At 44.5% G+C, this 16,967-nt stretch overlaps 1 protein-coding gene across 14 annotated transcripts in view; it reads left to right on the forward strand.

Annotated features, from left to right (window-relative positions):
• LOC110489412 (receptor-type tyrosine-protein phosphatase U) overlaps positions 1-16,967 on the forward strand; it is a 276,455-nt gene that overhangs the window by 189,692 nt on the left and 69,796 nt on the right. For all 14 annotated transcript variants that reach the window (XM_036970735.2, XM_036970740.2, XM_036970741.2 and 11 more), the window contains exons 9-11: positions 2,867-3,187; positions 8,439-8,548; positions 14,754-14,955. In XM_036970735.2, the coding sequence (XP_036826630.1) occupies positions 2,867-3,187; positions 8,439-8,548; positions 14,754-14,955 (633 nt within the window). The remainder of the gene's footprint in view (positions 1-2,866; positions 3,188-8,438; positions 8,549-14,753; positions 14,956-16,967) is intronic.

Here is a 16,967-nt window from a genome sequence, read left to right on the forward strand (position 1 = left end):
CCAGATGGAAGCCACTATTCAGTCAAAGGCACATGAAGGCACTTGAAGTTTGCCAAAAGGCACCTAAGGGAATCTCACCCCATGAGAAACAAGATTCTCTGGTCTGATGAATCCAAGATTTAACTCTTTGGACTGAATGCCATGCATCACATCTGGAGGAAACCTGGCACGATCCCCATAGTGAAGCATTTTGGTGGCAGTGTCATGTTGTGGGGATGTTTTTCAGCGACAGGGACTGGGAGAACAGTCAGGATCGAGGGAAAGATTAATCTTGATGAAAACCTGCCCCAGAGTGCTTAGGACCACAGACTGGGGTGAAAGTTCACCTTCCAACAGGACAACAACCTTAAGCACACAGCCAAGACAACGCAGGAGTGGCTTTGGGACAAGTCTCTGAATGTTCTTGAGTGGCACAGCCAGAGCCTGGATTTGAACCCCATCGAACAACTCCGGACAGACCTGGAAATAGCTGTGCAGCGACGCTCCCCATCCAACCTTGAGAATATCTGCAGAGAAGAATGTGAGAAACTCCCCAAATACAGCTGTGCTAAGCTTGTAGCATCATTCCCCAGAAGACTCAATGCTGTAATCACTGCCGAAGGTTCTTCAACAAAGTAATGACTAAAGGGTCTGAATACTTATGTAACTGTTTCAGTTTTTTTTTTTATTATACATTTGCAAAAATTGCCCCAAAACTGTTTTTGCTTTGTTATTATGGGGTATTGTGAGTATATTGAGGATTTTATTTTATTTTTTAAAATACATTTTAGAATAAGGCTGTAAAAGTAACAAAATGTGAAAAAAGTCAAAGGGTCTGAATACTTTCCAAATGCACTGTGTAGATATATCAAATAAATATAGAGTAAAATATATATATAACTACCCACGGGCTGGATTGGACACTCATGCTCTAGCTCCAGCTGTCTCATATCCCCTTTTCCTGTCCAGCACAGAACGTTTTGGGCTAGAAACAGGAAACTACAACAGCCCTTGCCTGAAAAACATGTTCATCCAATTACCTTCAGTTCATCTTTTTTTTTTTAGAATGTGTTTTAATTCACCTATGTCCCCGGAAAGAAGGCTTTTGATGAATCATTCTCAAGTTTTAACTGATGTAGAATAGCAATCGGGGTATGAAATCATTTCACTTTTTGAATAGTTCATGAATTTTTGTCGGATATTGGAAATACATGTGTTTTTAAAGTTACGTTTTTAACCTGAGCAATGCTGTGCGAGGGAAAGGCTGAGGCTCTATTGCTACAGCTGTGGAGGTTCCGTGCCGGTGAAATGGGAGCGAGTAGATGGAGGCAGAGAGAGAGATGCTACTTGGCTTCAGCCAAGACTACCTAACTTGTAGCAGCCACGTTATTAATCATCCCATATAACAGTGCCTGTCTTGACTGGAGTAGCCTAAATAAGCTAGCTAGCTAGCAAAAATGAATACTCACACTAGTATTTGAATACTAACGTCCGATATTCTAATAAATAATTTTCAGTGTGTATTTCAGACATGTCACCAGTTTACCTCACTCATTGCAGGAGAACAAAGAAGAGTACAACATCTCTGGCTGCAATCTTTGGTCTTTTGAGGAGGCGCATTGGGCAAATTGGAAACAGGCAGATTTTTTTTCCTGACACGACACAACTAGACCGTTCCCTCCCTCCATCTCATCCCCCGGGGGCATAGATGTGTATCACCCAGCTTCTTCCTATACACGTCAGAGGCTTTAACCTCTCTTAACCCATGACAGTGACTCAATGATGGGTCCAACTGGCACTACCAGACTTCTCCTCCACCCATCCCTCCCTCCTTCCTCTCCCTCCTGATGCTGTGATTGTATCTGTAACACCGTGTGACCTGTATGTCGGAGTAGAGCGAGGCTGATTGTGTTCATAACAACAGTTGACCCCATGTCCTCTCTGTTAGCTCACTGACACGGTTTAAGACGAGAGGGAAAAGGAGGAAGATGGATGTAGAAAGGAGATGAGCTGGATCCAGCAGAGCTCAGAAGGGGGCTGACAGCCAGTCGGACATACCCCTCCATGCCATCCACCCCTCCGTCCACCCTCCTCTCTCCCGCCCCTGGCATGTCCCTTTGATTAGTCTCATCAACCTGAGTCTGTGGGCCTGGATGTCTGTCGGCTGTCATGGTGTTTGTGTGGGCTGTGAGGGTGTGTGCTGCTGGACAGACAAACAGACAGAGGCGGGGAGGGCAGCCTGGGTGGGTGGTAGTGTGATTCATCTAATAATGAGCCATGATTTCATATAGCAGCCTTCCTAATGGGGTTCTCATCCCAAATGGCATACAGTGCTCTCCTTTTGACCAGGTCCCAGTAGTGCACTATTGGAGGGAACAGGTTCTACCTTAGCAGCATCTGTGACTGCAGTCTGGCAGATATGGTCCTGTTGGACATTATCATGACAGGGACACAGGGATCCGTCACCCCAGTCTCACACATGGCATCAGTAATTAGCAAGTTTCATATCCCATCATCTCAGCTAATAGGGCATCGCCTTTGGATCTGGAGCTGAGCAGCCTGTGCTCTGTAAGAATTAAAGGATGCGTGAGATTATATTAATAATGTGTTATTGTTGTACATCGCTCCCTCCTCCTCCCTTCTTCCCAGTCTCTCCAGGGTGTTTTTAATCTTTATCCAGCTTCCTGTGGTGAGTTTAGAAAGTAATCATCTAACCAACCGTCTGTCTATTTCTCCTTATCTTTCTATTTTTCTTCATCACTCCATCTCACACTGTCTTTCTTTGTCTCTCTCTCTGTCTCTTTCTCTCCCTCTGGCTCACTCTCCCACCCACCCCTCTTCCCTTCCATCTCCCCCTCCCTCTCTCCTCCCTCCATCTCTCCATCAGAGCCCATGCGTGCGTTGCGAGGCCTCACAGCGACAGAGATTCAGCCTCGTCAACTAACTTTACAGTGGGAACCTCTGGGCTACAACCTGACGCGCTGCCATACCTACTCTGTCTCTCTCTGCTACCGCTACTCCACACCTGCAGGGGGCAGCGCAGGGAACAACGCCACAGTGAGGGAGTGTCTCTCTGTGGAGAGGAACCAATCACACTTCACCCTGAGGGACCTGCCCCCGTTCCGATCCGTCCACGTCCGACTGGCTCTGGACAACCCAGAAGGCAAGAAGGAGAGCAGAGAGGTCACTTTTCAAACTGAGGAGGACAGTAAGTGGACTCTATTACCCAACATGCATTGTAAAGTTATAGTCTAGGGCAAGAAGATGGGCAGAGAGGTCACCTTCCAGACCGAGGAGGACAGTGAGTGAACTTTATTACCTAGCATGCATTGTAATTGATAAGAAACCCAGAGTGTTGGACCCAGTAGTAGTCAATGCAGTGACCTACATAACCATGTATTGTGTAGTGGAATCGGATCCAATTTAAGTGGCAGGACCCAATTCATTGATTGGCATTTTTATAGGGGTTTGATAGATATAAAAAATACTGTTATTACTTTCTATATAATCAAGGTTGTATAACCGACTATACTTTCCTCACTGAGTAGCTTGAAGTAGGCATATAAGTATTGTAGAATTGTGTGCTGGGTACACTATGATTGTGTGCTGGTACACTAAGTTATCCTGCCTCCAGTTATTAAATACAGTAAGAGGGCGAAAAAACACATATTGACTTGAAAAATAAGCAGGATCAGCATAACTAAATGGAAGATAAGCCTTTTAAATGAAAGCAGATTAAGAATTAATCGGTCAGTCAGAGTCATGGCCACCAGCGAAATGGTGAAATTATTTTGCTTGTTTTTTCTCTTAAAATGTTCCTGTATACAACAGTGGATTAAGCACATTTTAATATACATTTCCCCTATATGAATTGAAGAAATAGGTCAGAGAAAATGTACTATGCAATGAAACATTGCTCACAGCAGTTCTTGACCCATGAGAGAGAGGAGAGAGAGACAATGAAACATTGCTCACAGCAGTTCTTCACCCATGAGAGAGAGGAGAGAGAGAGAAAGACAGGGAGACAGAGAGAAAGAGAGAGCGAGCAAGGTTACAGTACAATATATTTTATGAGTATGAAATTGGCTGCGTTTGGAAACCTCCAAATTGCAAGGTCCTCCCATGAGTTTGAGGACAATGTGCTCCTGCACTATAATGTAATATATTTCATAGTCATTTGAACAGCGGCACTTGGAGAGAGATAGAGGGAGAGGGGGCGAGAGAGAGAGACTCTCTCCACTATCTTCCCCTTCCAGAGCTCTCTTTGGGCAAGAGAAAATAATGAAAAAGACTACAGGGAGACCTAATAAAATTACATCTGTTTTTTGGCACAAACACACACGTACGGATGCACAGATTCAACCCAGAGTTCATGAGTCCCAGACAAGCACAAGCCATTATTCATCTCTAGGGCTTGTTGAACTTTCCCAACTCTGTCCCTGAACCGATCAACTGTGTCTCCAACACATGCACGGCCTGATTTTACAGGCCTCTATTAGATCCATTGACTGCTAGTCCCTAATCCCCATGTTAAAACAAGAGTCCCTGTCTCAAACAAAGTCTCAGACCCAGTTGGGTTTCTTGTTTGGATGCCCATTTCCCTGCTTGGCCCTGCCATTACACTGAGGCCATTGTGTTCCTCTCAGGTCTGTTGTGGAGAGAGAGAGAGGACAGAGCAGGTTTAATCTTATGAATACGTGGGACGGTAGTGTCCCACCTGGCCAATATCCAGTGAAATTGCAGAGTGCGAAATTCAAAAATACAGAATTTAAATATTTAACATTCTTGAAAATATATGTGTTATACATCAAAATAAAGCTTAACTTCTTGTCAACCCAGCCAAGGTGCCAGATTCCGAAAAGGCTTTACGGCGAAAGCAAACCATGCGATTATCTGAGGACAGTCCCCCGCACACAAATGCATGACAAATCATATTTCAACCAGGTAGTTGCGACACGAAAATCAGACGTATCCAAACAAGTCAATCAACGTTTATAATCAAACCTTAGGTACCCTAATATGCAAATAAACGATCAAATTTAAGACGGAGAATCGTTATTGTCTTTACCGGAGATAAATAACAAATAACGCGCTTTCCTCCACACGCTTGGAAACACTACAGCCAAAATGGGAGCCACTTAGAAAAACTACAACTTCTCCCCCAAAAACCAGCCTGAAACTCTTTCTAAAGACTGTTGACATCTAGTGGAAGCCCTAGGAACTGCAATCGGGAGGATTTCGTCTTATTTTAATAGTGCCAGCAATTGAAATCAGTGTTATGCTGAAATGTTTTTTTGGGGGGGATGCCATTTCAGTTCTGTTATAATCTCAGACATTATTTGAACAGTTGTAGAAACGTTAGAGTGTTTCTATCCAAATCTACCAATTATTTGCATATCCTAGCTTCTGGGCCTGAGTAGCACGCTTTTCATCAGGACGTCAAAATACTGCCCCCTGGCCCAAAGAGGTTAACTGTCAGCCACAAGGCAGTGCTCTAGACTTTACCCATCTGAGCCACAGCTTCAGAGCCAGACAGACAGCCAGACAATCAGAGGAGCTTGTTAGTTGAAGAAACCTGCATGAACTGTAGCAGCGACATCTTTCAATCAGACTCAGATGTACACACAGACACACATGCAATCTTCCACCCAGGCACACACTCCCCAAATCTTCTGGTCCTCAATTCGATTTGCCTGTCTAGGGTTGGAAACCAGATATCCGTAATCAGTTCCTTCCCATAGGACCCCCTATGCCAGGGGTGTCAAAGTCAAATGGACGGAGGGCCAAATAAAAAAATCAGCTACAAGACGAGGGCCGGACTGTTCGAATGTTCATTGAAAAATTTTTAAATGACGCATATAGTCTAGTGAACCTAATTGAACCTACTGAAAACCTAACAAATATATTACAATATGATCAGATAAATAAAGCAATATTTTCTTATGGCTCTGTCAGTAATCTTTAATTTTCAACAGACACAAAAGACAAATTTCCTTTATATAAATATCCCCATAACATGAACATTAAATGAAAGAAACCGGTATTCAAGGCACCATCAGTAGACTATATTTTCTATTTTAGCAAAAGTGGGCTAAATTTACTTCAAAGAAAAAACAATAATAGCAATTTTCTATCATCCACTCAACTGAAATATTTTTAAAATATAATTGGATTGAAATACAAAAAAATAAAGTGCAAAAATCTATTAATCAAAAACAACACTTTGTTTAAGGAGAAGTAACATGCAGTGAAAACAAATATTAAATTTTAACTTTTAAACTTGAACTGAGTAAAAACTCTAAATATGTGATTGCACAGTAATGTTCACTTGTTTGAGGTTGAGGGTGATACTTGGTGGTGTCCCATCTTTTCCACAAGTTCATCAATGTTCGGGGTAAGGCTCTGAGCTGAAGAAATCCTCAGAATTGAGTGGAGGTGTTCAGCAGTAAGTCGACTTCTGTGTGATGTTTTGTTCAGGTTCATCAAAGAAAACAGTTGTTCACACAGGTATGTGCTGCCAAACATAGACAACGTTTGAGCAGCCTGGATGCGCAGCTGGGGCATTGTGCCGGGGAGGAAACGGGCGAACTCCGCAGCACCCACTGCCACATATTTTGCCCTCAGTGCATCATTGCATTGGAGGTCAATCAACTCCATTTGGAGGTTTGGTGGTGAGCTTTCCACGTCAACAGCAAATGGGTTACCGAGCAGTTCCAACCTGCTTTTTTGTGCTTCAAAGTCAGCAAATCGGCGTCGAAAGTCAGCGGCAAGCATACCTATTTTATCAGCCAACTGTGTGCTCGGGAACGCACTGGTAGAGAGCTTCTCTTTCATGGTCTGGCAGCTGGGAAAGTGGCTCAAATTTTCTTTCCGCATCTGCGTCTCCCACAGAGTCAGTTTGGTTTTAAATGCCTTCACTGTACTGTACATATCAGAGATGACACGATCCCGACCCTGCAGCTGCAAGTTTATTGCATTCAGATGACTCGTAATGTCACACAGAAAAGCCATTTCACACAGAAACATTTCGTCTCGGAGTTGTGTTGTGTCTTTCCCTTTGCTGTCCAAGAACAGACAAATCTCCTCACGAAGCTCGAAACATCTTTGAAGCACCTTTCCCTGGCTTAGCCATCGCACCTCTGTGTGATAAGGCAAATCACCATGCTCCGTTTCTAACTCCGTCAGAAATGCCTTGAACTGGCGGTGATTCAAACCTTTGGCTCTGATAAAGTTAACTGTGCGCGTGATGATGCTCATTACATGCTCCATTTTCAAGGCTTTACCGCACAACGCTTCCAGGTGTATGATACAATGATAAGCTGTCAGCTCACCTGTCGCGTTTTCCTCTTGCATCTTTTCCCGTATCTTCGCCACCAGTCCGCTCCTGTGTCCACACATCGCAGGTGCTCCGTCGGTTGTCAAACCCACAAGTTTTTCCCAAGGCAGCTCCATCTCATTTACACATCTTGACACCTCTTCATACAAATCATGCCCCGTAGTTGTGCCATGCATAGGACGTAAAGCCAAAAACTCCTCTGTCACGCTTAGGTTGGAGTCCACTCCGCGGATGAAAATTGACAACTGGGCAATGTCAGAAATGTCGGTGCTCTCATCCACAGCCAAGGAATATGCAATAAAATCTTTTCCCTTTTTCACAAGCTGCTCTTTTAGATTGATGGACAACTGGTCTACTCTCTCGGCAATGGTGTTTCTGCTCAGACTCACATTTAAAAAGAGTTGCCTTTTTTCTGGGCAAACTTCGTCACAAACTTTAATCATGCAGTTTTTGATGAAATCCCCCTCCGTAAATGGCCGGGCTGATTTAGCGATCTCTTCTGCCAAAATAAAACTGGCCTTGACAGCAGCCTGGCCTTGTGATTTGGCTTTTTTGAACAGAGCCTGTCGAGATTTGAGGCCTCGTTTTAATTCCTCTGCCTTTTGTAGCCTTTGTTCCATGTCCATATTCTTGTTTTTGTCCGCGTGTTTCGTTTCATAATGTCGTCTCAGATTATACTCTTTCAGTACCGCCACACTTTCTCCACACAGAAGACACACAGGTTTTCCAGCTACCTTCGTGAACATATACTCCGACTCCCACCTTGTTTGAAACCCCCGGTTCTCAGTATCCACCTTCCGTTTTGCCATTTTTGATGGGTATCTGAAAGTTAATTTTACTGTGATGCTGACGACTGCTGTGCCAATAAATATTGAAATGAAGCAGCCTACTGCTCGGTGCGTCACCTTTGCATTGTGGGAAATGTAGTATTGGTGCGTGTAAAAGATCTGCGGGCTGCCGGCTTGCTGCGGGCCGGTTCTAATAATAAATCAAGATCATCCCAGGGGCCGTAAAAAACCTTCTTGCGGGCCGGATGTGGCCCGCGGGCCTTGACTCTGACATATGTGCCCTATGCAATCAACTGCGAGTTCTCAGAATGTTTATGTTGTGTTTTCTCTTCCAGTTCCTGGTGGCGTTGCCCCAGAGTCACTGACCTTCACTCCATTGGACGATATGATCTTTCTGAAATGGGAGGAGCCTGTGGAGCCCAATGGGGTCATCACACAGTATGAGGTATGGAACACGCCCTCAACTTTCCGTCTGTCTACCTTTTTGCAATCACACAGCTATCTCGGACTCAGTCTTGATCTCTCTCTTTCTTTTTCTCCCCTATTCATATTTTTGTCTTTATTTTACTGATATTTATCTCGATCTCTAATTTCCCTCAACTTGACACAGACCACTGTGTTGTTGTGTTTTTTTTTGTTTTTTTTGTTCCTGTTTTGGTCCAAAAATACTCAAATCACTGGGAATTCAGCTAAAAATGTATTTAATTAAGGAAATCTGTTCAAGTATTTCAATGAAAAAAAGAGAGGTGATCATGTCTCAATGTAATCAATGTATTACATATTTGTTATTTTGAAATACAGTCTGTTTTTGGACTTAGTTGTGGTCAATTTACAGTGTACAAATGATTAGAAACGATGTTCCGGCCCCCCGACCATCCGCTTCAACAATAATCAGAATCTGAATCTAGTTGCCTACCCGTGCAATACAGTTTACATCCGCCCTGATCATTAATAGGGAATGTATCCCCCCCCCCGCCCCCCAGTTCAGGCCTCCGTATATGTTCCTATGCTAATGAGACGAGCTGAGCCTCTGACTGCAGCACTGCAATTATATATAGATAAGCAGTATAATTACTTATTTGCCGAAGAGACACTTTCACATGGGGGGCAACTTTAAATGCTTCTAATTAATAATACATCTTTGTGTATATATGTCCCTGGTCACCTCCGACACAGGCCTCTGTAGCCAACTCTTAGAGCTACAGGCAGGCTGCGGTGACACTGCTGAATGTATGAAAGGTGTCCACACAGAGACAGGTCTGGGCCTGAGGAGTCTGCTCTGACAGAGAGAGTATGTTGAAAAGGAAGAGACATGTAAATAGTGAGATGGAGAGAGACTGATAGAATGAGGCTGGGGGTAGACTTGATGACTTGTTCCTTGTTTTGTCCTGAGTGATGGGACTGACTGTGTAAACAAAAATCTAATCAAATCAAATTGTATTGGTCACATACACATGGTTAGCAGATGTTAATGTGAGTGTAGCGAAATGCTTGTGCTTCTAGTTCTGACCATGCAGTAATATCTAACAAGTAATCTAACAATTTCACAACAAGTACCTTATGCACACAATTGTAAAGGAATGAATAAGAATATGTACATATAAATATATGGATGAGCGATGGCCGTGTGGCATAGGCAAGATGCGGTAGATGGTATAGAGTACAGTATATACATATGAGATGAGTAATGTGTATAGGGTATGTAAACATTATATAAAGTGCCATTGTTTAAAGTGACTAGTGATACATTTATTACATCCAATTTTTTATTATTAAAGTGGCTGGAGTTGAGTCAGTGTGTTGGCAGCAGCCACTCAATTTTAGTGATGGCTGTTTAACAGTCTGATGGCCTTGAGGTAGAAGCTGTTTTCAGTCTCTCAGTCCCAGCTTTGATGCACCTGTACTGACCTTACCTTCTGGATGATAGCGGGGTGAACAGGCAGTGGCTCGGGTGGTTTTTGTCCTTGATGATCTTTTTGGCTTTCCTGCAACATCGGGTGGTGTGTAGGTGTCCTGGAGGGCAGTTAGTTTGCCCCGGTGATGTGTTGTGCAGACTTCACCACCCTCTGGAGAGCCTTGCGGTTGTGAGCGGAGCAGTTGCCGTACCAGGCGGTGATACAGCCCGACAAGATGCTCTCAATTGTGCATCTGTAAAAGTTTGATTGTTTTCGGTGACAAGCCAACCTTCTTTAGCCTCCTGAGATTGAAGAGGCGCTGTTGCCCCTTCTTCACCATGCTATCTGTGTAGGTGGACCATTTCAGTTTGTCCGTGATGTGTACGCCGAGAAACTTAACTTTCCACCTTCTCCATTACTGTCCTGTTGATGGGGATAGGGGGGTGCTCCCTCTGCTGTTTCCTGAAGTCCACAATCATCTCCTTTGTTTTGTTGACGTTGAGTGTGAGGTTATTTTCCTGACACCCCACTCCAGGGGCCCTTACCTCCTTCATGTAGGCCGTCTCGTCGTTGTTGGTAATCAAGCCTACCACTGCAGTGTCGTCTGCAAACTTGATGATTGAGTTGGAGGCGTGCATGGCCACACAGTCATGGGTGAACAGGGAGTACAGGAGAGGGCTGAGAACGCACCCTTGTGAGGCCCCAGTTTGGAGGATCAACGGGGTGGATAAGTTGTTTCCTACCCTCACCACCTGGGGGCGGCCCGTCAGGAAGTCCAGGACCCAGTTGCACAGGAAGGCGTCGAGACCCAGGGTCTTGAGCTTTATGACGAGTTTGGATGAACAGCATTCTTACATACAGTGCCTTGCGAAAGTATTCGGCCCCCTTGAACTTTGCGACCTTTTGCCACATTTCAGGCTTCAAACATAAAGATATAAAACTGTATTTTTTTGTGAACAATCAACAACAAGTGGGACACAATCATGAAGTGGAACGACATTTATTGGATATTTCAAACTTTTTTAACAAATCAAAAACTGAAAAATTGGGCGTGCAAAATTATTCAGCCCCTTTACTTTCAGTGCAGCAAACTCTCTCCAGAAGTTCAGTGAGGATCTCTGAATGATCCAATGTTGACTTAAATGACCAATGATGATAAATACAATCCACCTGTGTGTAATCAAGTCTCCGTATAAATGCACCTGCACTGTGATAGTCTCAGAGGTCCGTTAAAAGCGCAGAGAGCATCATGAAGAACAAGGAACACACCAGGCAGGTCCGAGATACTGTTGTGAAGAAGTTTAAAGGCGGATTTGGATACAAAAAGATTTCCCAAGCTTTAAACATCCCAAGGAGCACTGTGCAAGCGATAATATTGAAATGGAAGGAGTATCAGGCCACTGCAAATCTACCAAGACCTGGCCGTCCCTCTAAACTTTCAGCTCATACAAGGAGAAGACTGATCAGAGATGCAGCCAAGAGGCCCATGATCACTCTGGATGAACTGCAGAGATCTACAGCTGCGGTGGGAGACTCTGTCTATAGGACAACAATCAGTCGTATATTGCACAAATCTGGCCTTTATGGAAGAGTGGCAAGAAGAAAGCCATTTCTTAAAGATATCCATAAAAAGTGTTGTTTAAAGTTTGCCACAAGCCACCTGGGAGACACACCCAACATGTGGAAGAAGGTGCTCTGGTCAGATGAAACCAAAATTGAACTTTTTGGCAACAATGCAAAACGTTATGTTTGGCGTAAAAGCAACACAGCTGAACACACCATCCCCACTGTCAAACATGGTGGTGGCAGCATCATGGTTTGGGCCTGCTTTTCTTCAGCAGGGACAGGGAAGATGGTTAAAATTGATGGGAAGATGGATGGAGCCAAATACAGGACCATTCTGGAAGAAAACCTGATGGAGTCTGCAAAAGACCTGAGACTGGGACGGAGATTTGTCTTCCAACAAGACAATGATCCAAAACATAAAGCAAAATCTACAATGGAATGGTTCAAAAATAAACATATCCAGGTGTTAGAATGGCCAAGTCAAAGTCCAGACCTGAATCCAATCGAGAATCTGTGGAAAGAACTGAAAACTGCTGTTCACAAATGCTCTCCATCCAACCTCACTGAGCTCGAGCTGTTTTGCAAGGAGGAATGGGAAAAATTTCAGTCTCTCGATGTGCAAAACTGATAGAGACATACCCCAAGCGACTTACAGCTGTAATCGCAGCAAAAGGTGGCGCTACAAAGTATTAACTTAAGGGGGCTGAATAATTTTGCACGCCTAATTTTTCAGTTTTTGATTTGTTAAAAAAGTTTGAAATATCCAATAAATGTCGTTCCACTTCATGATTGTGTCCCACTTGTTGTTGATTCTTCACAAAAAAATACAGTTTTATATCTTTATGTTTGAAGCTTGAAATGTGGCAAAAGGTCGCAAAGTTCAAGGGGGCCGAATACTTTCGCAAGGCACTGTAGGTATTCCTCTTGTCCAGATGGGTTAGGGCAGTGTACAGTGTGATTGTGATTGGTCGTCTGTGGACCTATTGGGGCGGTAAGCAAATTGGAGTGGGTCTAGGGTGTCAGGTAGGGTGGAGATGATATGATCCTTGACTAGTCTCTCAAAGCAAGTGAGTGCTACAGGGCGATAGTTGTTTAGCTCAGTTACCTTAGCTTTCTTGGGAACAGGAACAATGGTGGCCCTCTTGAAGCATGTGGGAATAGCAGACTGGGATAAGGATTGATTGAATATATCCGTAAACACGCCAGCCAGCTGGTCTGCGCATGCTCTGATGACGCGGCTAGGGATGCAGTCTGGGCCGGCAGCCTTGCGAGGATTAACACGTTTAAATGTTTTACTCATGTTGGCTGTGGTGAAGGAGAGCCCGCAGGTTTTGGTAGCGGGCCGTGTCAGTGGCACTGTATTGTCCTCAATGAGAGTAAAGAAGTTGTTTAGTTTGTCTGGGAACAAGACATCGGTGTCCGCGACGGTGCTGGTTTTCTTTTTGTAATCTGTGATTGTCTGTAGACCCTGCCACATACGTCTCGTGTCTGAGCCGTTGAATTGCGACTCTACTTTGTCTCTATACTGACGCTAACTTGTTTGATTGCCTTGCGGAGGGAATAGCTACACTGTTTGTATTCGGTCATGTTTCCTTGCCATGATTAAAAGCAGTGGTTCGCGCTCTCAGTTTTGTGCGAATGCTGCCATTAATCCACGGTTTCTGGTTGGGGAAGGTTTTAATCATCAACGTGGGTACAACATCACCGATGCACATGCTAATAAACTCGCTCACCGAATCAGCGTATAAATCAATGTTGTCTGAGGCTATCCGGAACATATCCCAGTCCACGTGATCGAAGAAATCTTGAAGTTTGGAATCAGAATGGTCGGCCCAGCATTGAACAGACTTGAGCACGTGCGTTTCCTGTTTTAGTTTCTGTCTATAGGCTGGGAGCAACAAAATTGAGTTTTCTCCCCGTTTCAGGAGAAATAATACCATTTACTGGGAATTAATGGCCAGTTAGTTGAGTGAGTCACTCTAGAATCAACATAAATCTATTGCACGAGGAGGCAAGTTAACGACCTGTGGTTTTCCACCCCTTTAAATGTACAATCTACAATAGTCACTGCTGTTCAATGACCATTTAAATTCATGAAGAGTTTGGTTGTAAAACAAATTACAGAATGTGGCATTAAAGTATGAAATAACATCATGGTGGAGCATGCATGGCTGGAAAAACCCCACTGGCTCTGTCCATCTCCTTCACTTTTGTGTGGTTGTACAGGTCTTCTCTATTGAGCCACAGTCAGTGCTTGACCCATGACCTGTAAGCTGCTGTGGATAAAGTACTGCATGAGACATGTAAATAGTGAGATGGAGAGAGACTGATAGATAGAATGATGAAATGAAGAAATTGTTGGAATAGATATTGAAGGTTGAGAAAGGAAAAGGAAGATGCAGTAGGAATAGGGAGAAGATGATGAGAAGTGGGAAGATGAATTTAGGCAGTGTGTGAAAGAAGGGAGGAATGGAGGAGTGAGAATAGACAGTTGAATCAGGAGAGAGGAGAATGAGAAACAAGGACGTGTGAGAGCTGCCTGGATAGAGAAGAGAGGATAGAGAAGAGAGGGAAGAGAGAGAGAAGGGAGATGGGGGAGGAGAGCGAGGGAAAGAAGAGAAGAGAGGAACATTAGAAGAGAGAGGCACTGAGAACGGGGTCTCTGAGAAAAGAAAGGAGAGTGAAGCAGAAAAGAACAGCAGCCGAAATAATTGGGGTGTGTTGGTTGTCTGTGTGGTGACAGAGGAGATGTTCTGAGTGCTTCCTTCAGTAACACATGATGATAACAGGAATGATCTCATTCTGGGCTGCATGGTGTCACTGTGGGTTGGGGTGCCAGGTAGGCAGACACAGTCAGAGACACAGTAACACCACCTCATTTGTAAAATATCTGCTTGACTCCCCACATTGAAACAACCCTCAGCAAAACATCTCTCTCTCCTCCAAGAACAATAACACTAACAACAATAACAACACCTATCAAATGATCTCAGGTAGCGGAATCAAGTCTCATTTTGATTCATCTATGTTCACAGTTTGTCATCAGAGACTACTCATTGTGATTCTATGGTTTGTGTTTTGTTCCTTGTTCCTAAATCTGTTAGAACAACAATACTCTTACTACAACAACAACAAGAACAACACAGCATTGTGACCCTATTTGTCTGTGTTTTGTTCCCGGTCCCCCAGATCAGTTATCAGGGCATCGAGTCATCTGACCCAGGTATCAACGTACCAGGCCCTCGCCGTACCGTTTCCAAACTGAGGAACGAAACATACCACATGTTCTCTGGCCTACACCCCGGCACCACCTACCTGGTGTCTGTTAGAGCTCGCACCGCCAAGGGCTTCGGACAGACCGCCCTCACTGAGATCACCACCAACATCTCCGGTGAGGTTCTATGGAATAATCAGTGACTGACGCCTCAGGGTTATAGGGCTGGGGCTGAGAATGAAGCTGGGCGTAGACTAGAGGGGTTGCTGTGGGTTGTTTGACTTGATGACTTGTTCCTTGTTCTGTCCTGAGAGATGGGACTGACTCGGTGTAAGCAAAAATGTGGTAGGTCAAACACAAAGATGTTTCAAAAGCTTACTTTATGTTTAGATAATTTTTCACTCTTTTTCACTGCATCAGGATAGCATTGGGTTCCTGGGTCTTGTTCCAAGAAAATACGCTCCCTTCTCCCACACAGTGAGCTTGTGAATGATCCCATACCTATTTTTGCACTAATGTTCTATCCTCACAACCTGCGTCAGAGCAAGACCGGGAGGCCTGAACTTTGGCACACAAATAAATATACAGTATGATCGTTTCCAAACACGGTGTGTGGTAGGTAGCCTTTCAACTTTTCTAAAGCACCTGACAATAGCAGCCCCTGGGTGTCCGATTTGCATTTCTTCTTTCCCCCGTTTCGTGAGAAATAATACCATTTACTGGGAATTAATGGCCAGTTAGTTGAGTGAGTCACTCTAGAATCAAGATAAATCTATTGCACGAGGAGGCAAGTTAACGACCTGTGGCTTTTTCACCCCTTTAAAAGTACAATCTGCAATAGTCACTGCTGTTCAATGACCATTTAAATTCATGAATTTAAAAAGAAGAGAAGAGTTTGGTTGTAAAACAAATTACAGATTGTGGCATTAAAGTATGAAATAACATCATGGTGGAGCATGTATGGCTGGATAAATCCCACTGGCTCAGTCCATCTCCTTCACTTTTGCGTGGTTGTACAGGTCTTCTCTATTGAGCCACAGTCAGTGCTTGACCCATGACCTGTGAGCTGCTGTGGATAAAGTACTGCAACTGTCACCTCTGACCTGTCTCATCTCTCTCTTAGCCCCCCTCTCTCTCTAGCCTTTCCACTTAACTCTATTCATGTATTTCTCTAACATGCCCTCTTAAACCCATCACAATAAAGGAAAGTGTGCTCTCTTCATTGGTCTTCAACCTCGGTCATTCATACATTTACAAAGGCTTGGTTTTCTATCCTTCGGTTAAAGGTATTGAATCCAGCCATACTACACACCTTCCCCGGTTTCTCCATACTGCGTTAGTACTTGCCATGAATGTGTATGTTACACTCTTACTCTGTCTAATATTTTTGGGTTTAACCTCAACTGAGTGTACAAAACATTAGTAACATCTTCCTAATATTGAGTTGCACCCTCATTTGCCCTCAGAACAGCCTCCATTCGTCGGGGAATGGACTCTTCAAGGTGCCGAAAGCGTTCCACAAGGGATGCTGGCCCATGTCGATTCCAATGCTTCCCACAGCTGTCTTTCGGTGGTGGGACATTTTTGATACACACAGGAAACTGTTGAGCGCGAAACTCAGCAGCGTTGCAGTTCTTGACACACTCAAACCTGTCACGATCGTCGTAGTGAGGAGACCAAAGCGCAGCATGATGTGAATACATCATTTTAATGATAGATGAAAACAAACACGAAGTACACTAAACAAACAAACAAAATATCAAAACGAACGTGACCGCTATAAATACAACTCGGGTGCGTGGACCCCGCTCTACCTCAGTCTTGGCCCACTTAGGTGGCGCCTCAGGAGCAGGGACCCCGGACTGAAGATCATCGTAGAGAGCGCCACTGGACGGAAAGGCGCCTCTGGACTGAGGAGCGACTCTGGCAGCTCCGGACAGGAGGGAGACTCTGGCGGCTCCAGACAGGAGGGCGACTCCGGCATTGCCGGCGTGACAGGTGGCTCTGGCCACTCCTGGCTGGCTGACGGCTCTGGCGGCTCCTGGCTGGCTGACGGCTCTGGCGGCTCCTGGCTGACTGGCGGCTCTGGCGGCTCCTGGCGGACTGGCGGCTCCTGGCTGACTGGCAACTCTGGCGGTTCAGGACAGGCGGGGGACTCTGGCGGCTCAGGACAGACGGGAGACTCTGGC

This window comes from Oncorhynchus mykiss, chromosome 30, assembly GCF_057628025.1.
Source record: "Oncorhynchus mykiss isolate SJ-2025 chromosome 30, ASM5762802v1, whole genome shotgun sequence".
NCBI lineage: Eukaryota > Metazoa > Chordata > Actinopteri > Salmoniformes > Salmonidae > Oncorhynchus > Oncorhynchus mykiss.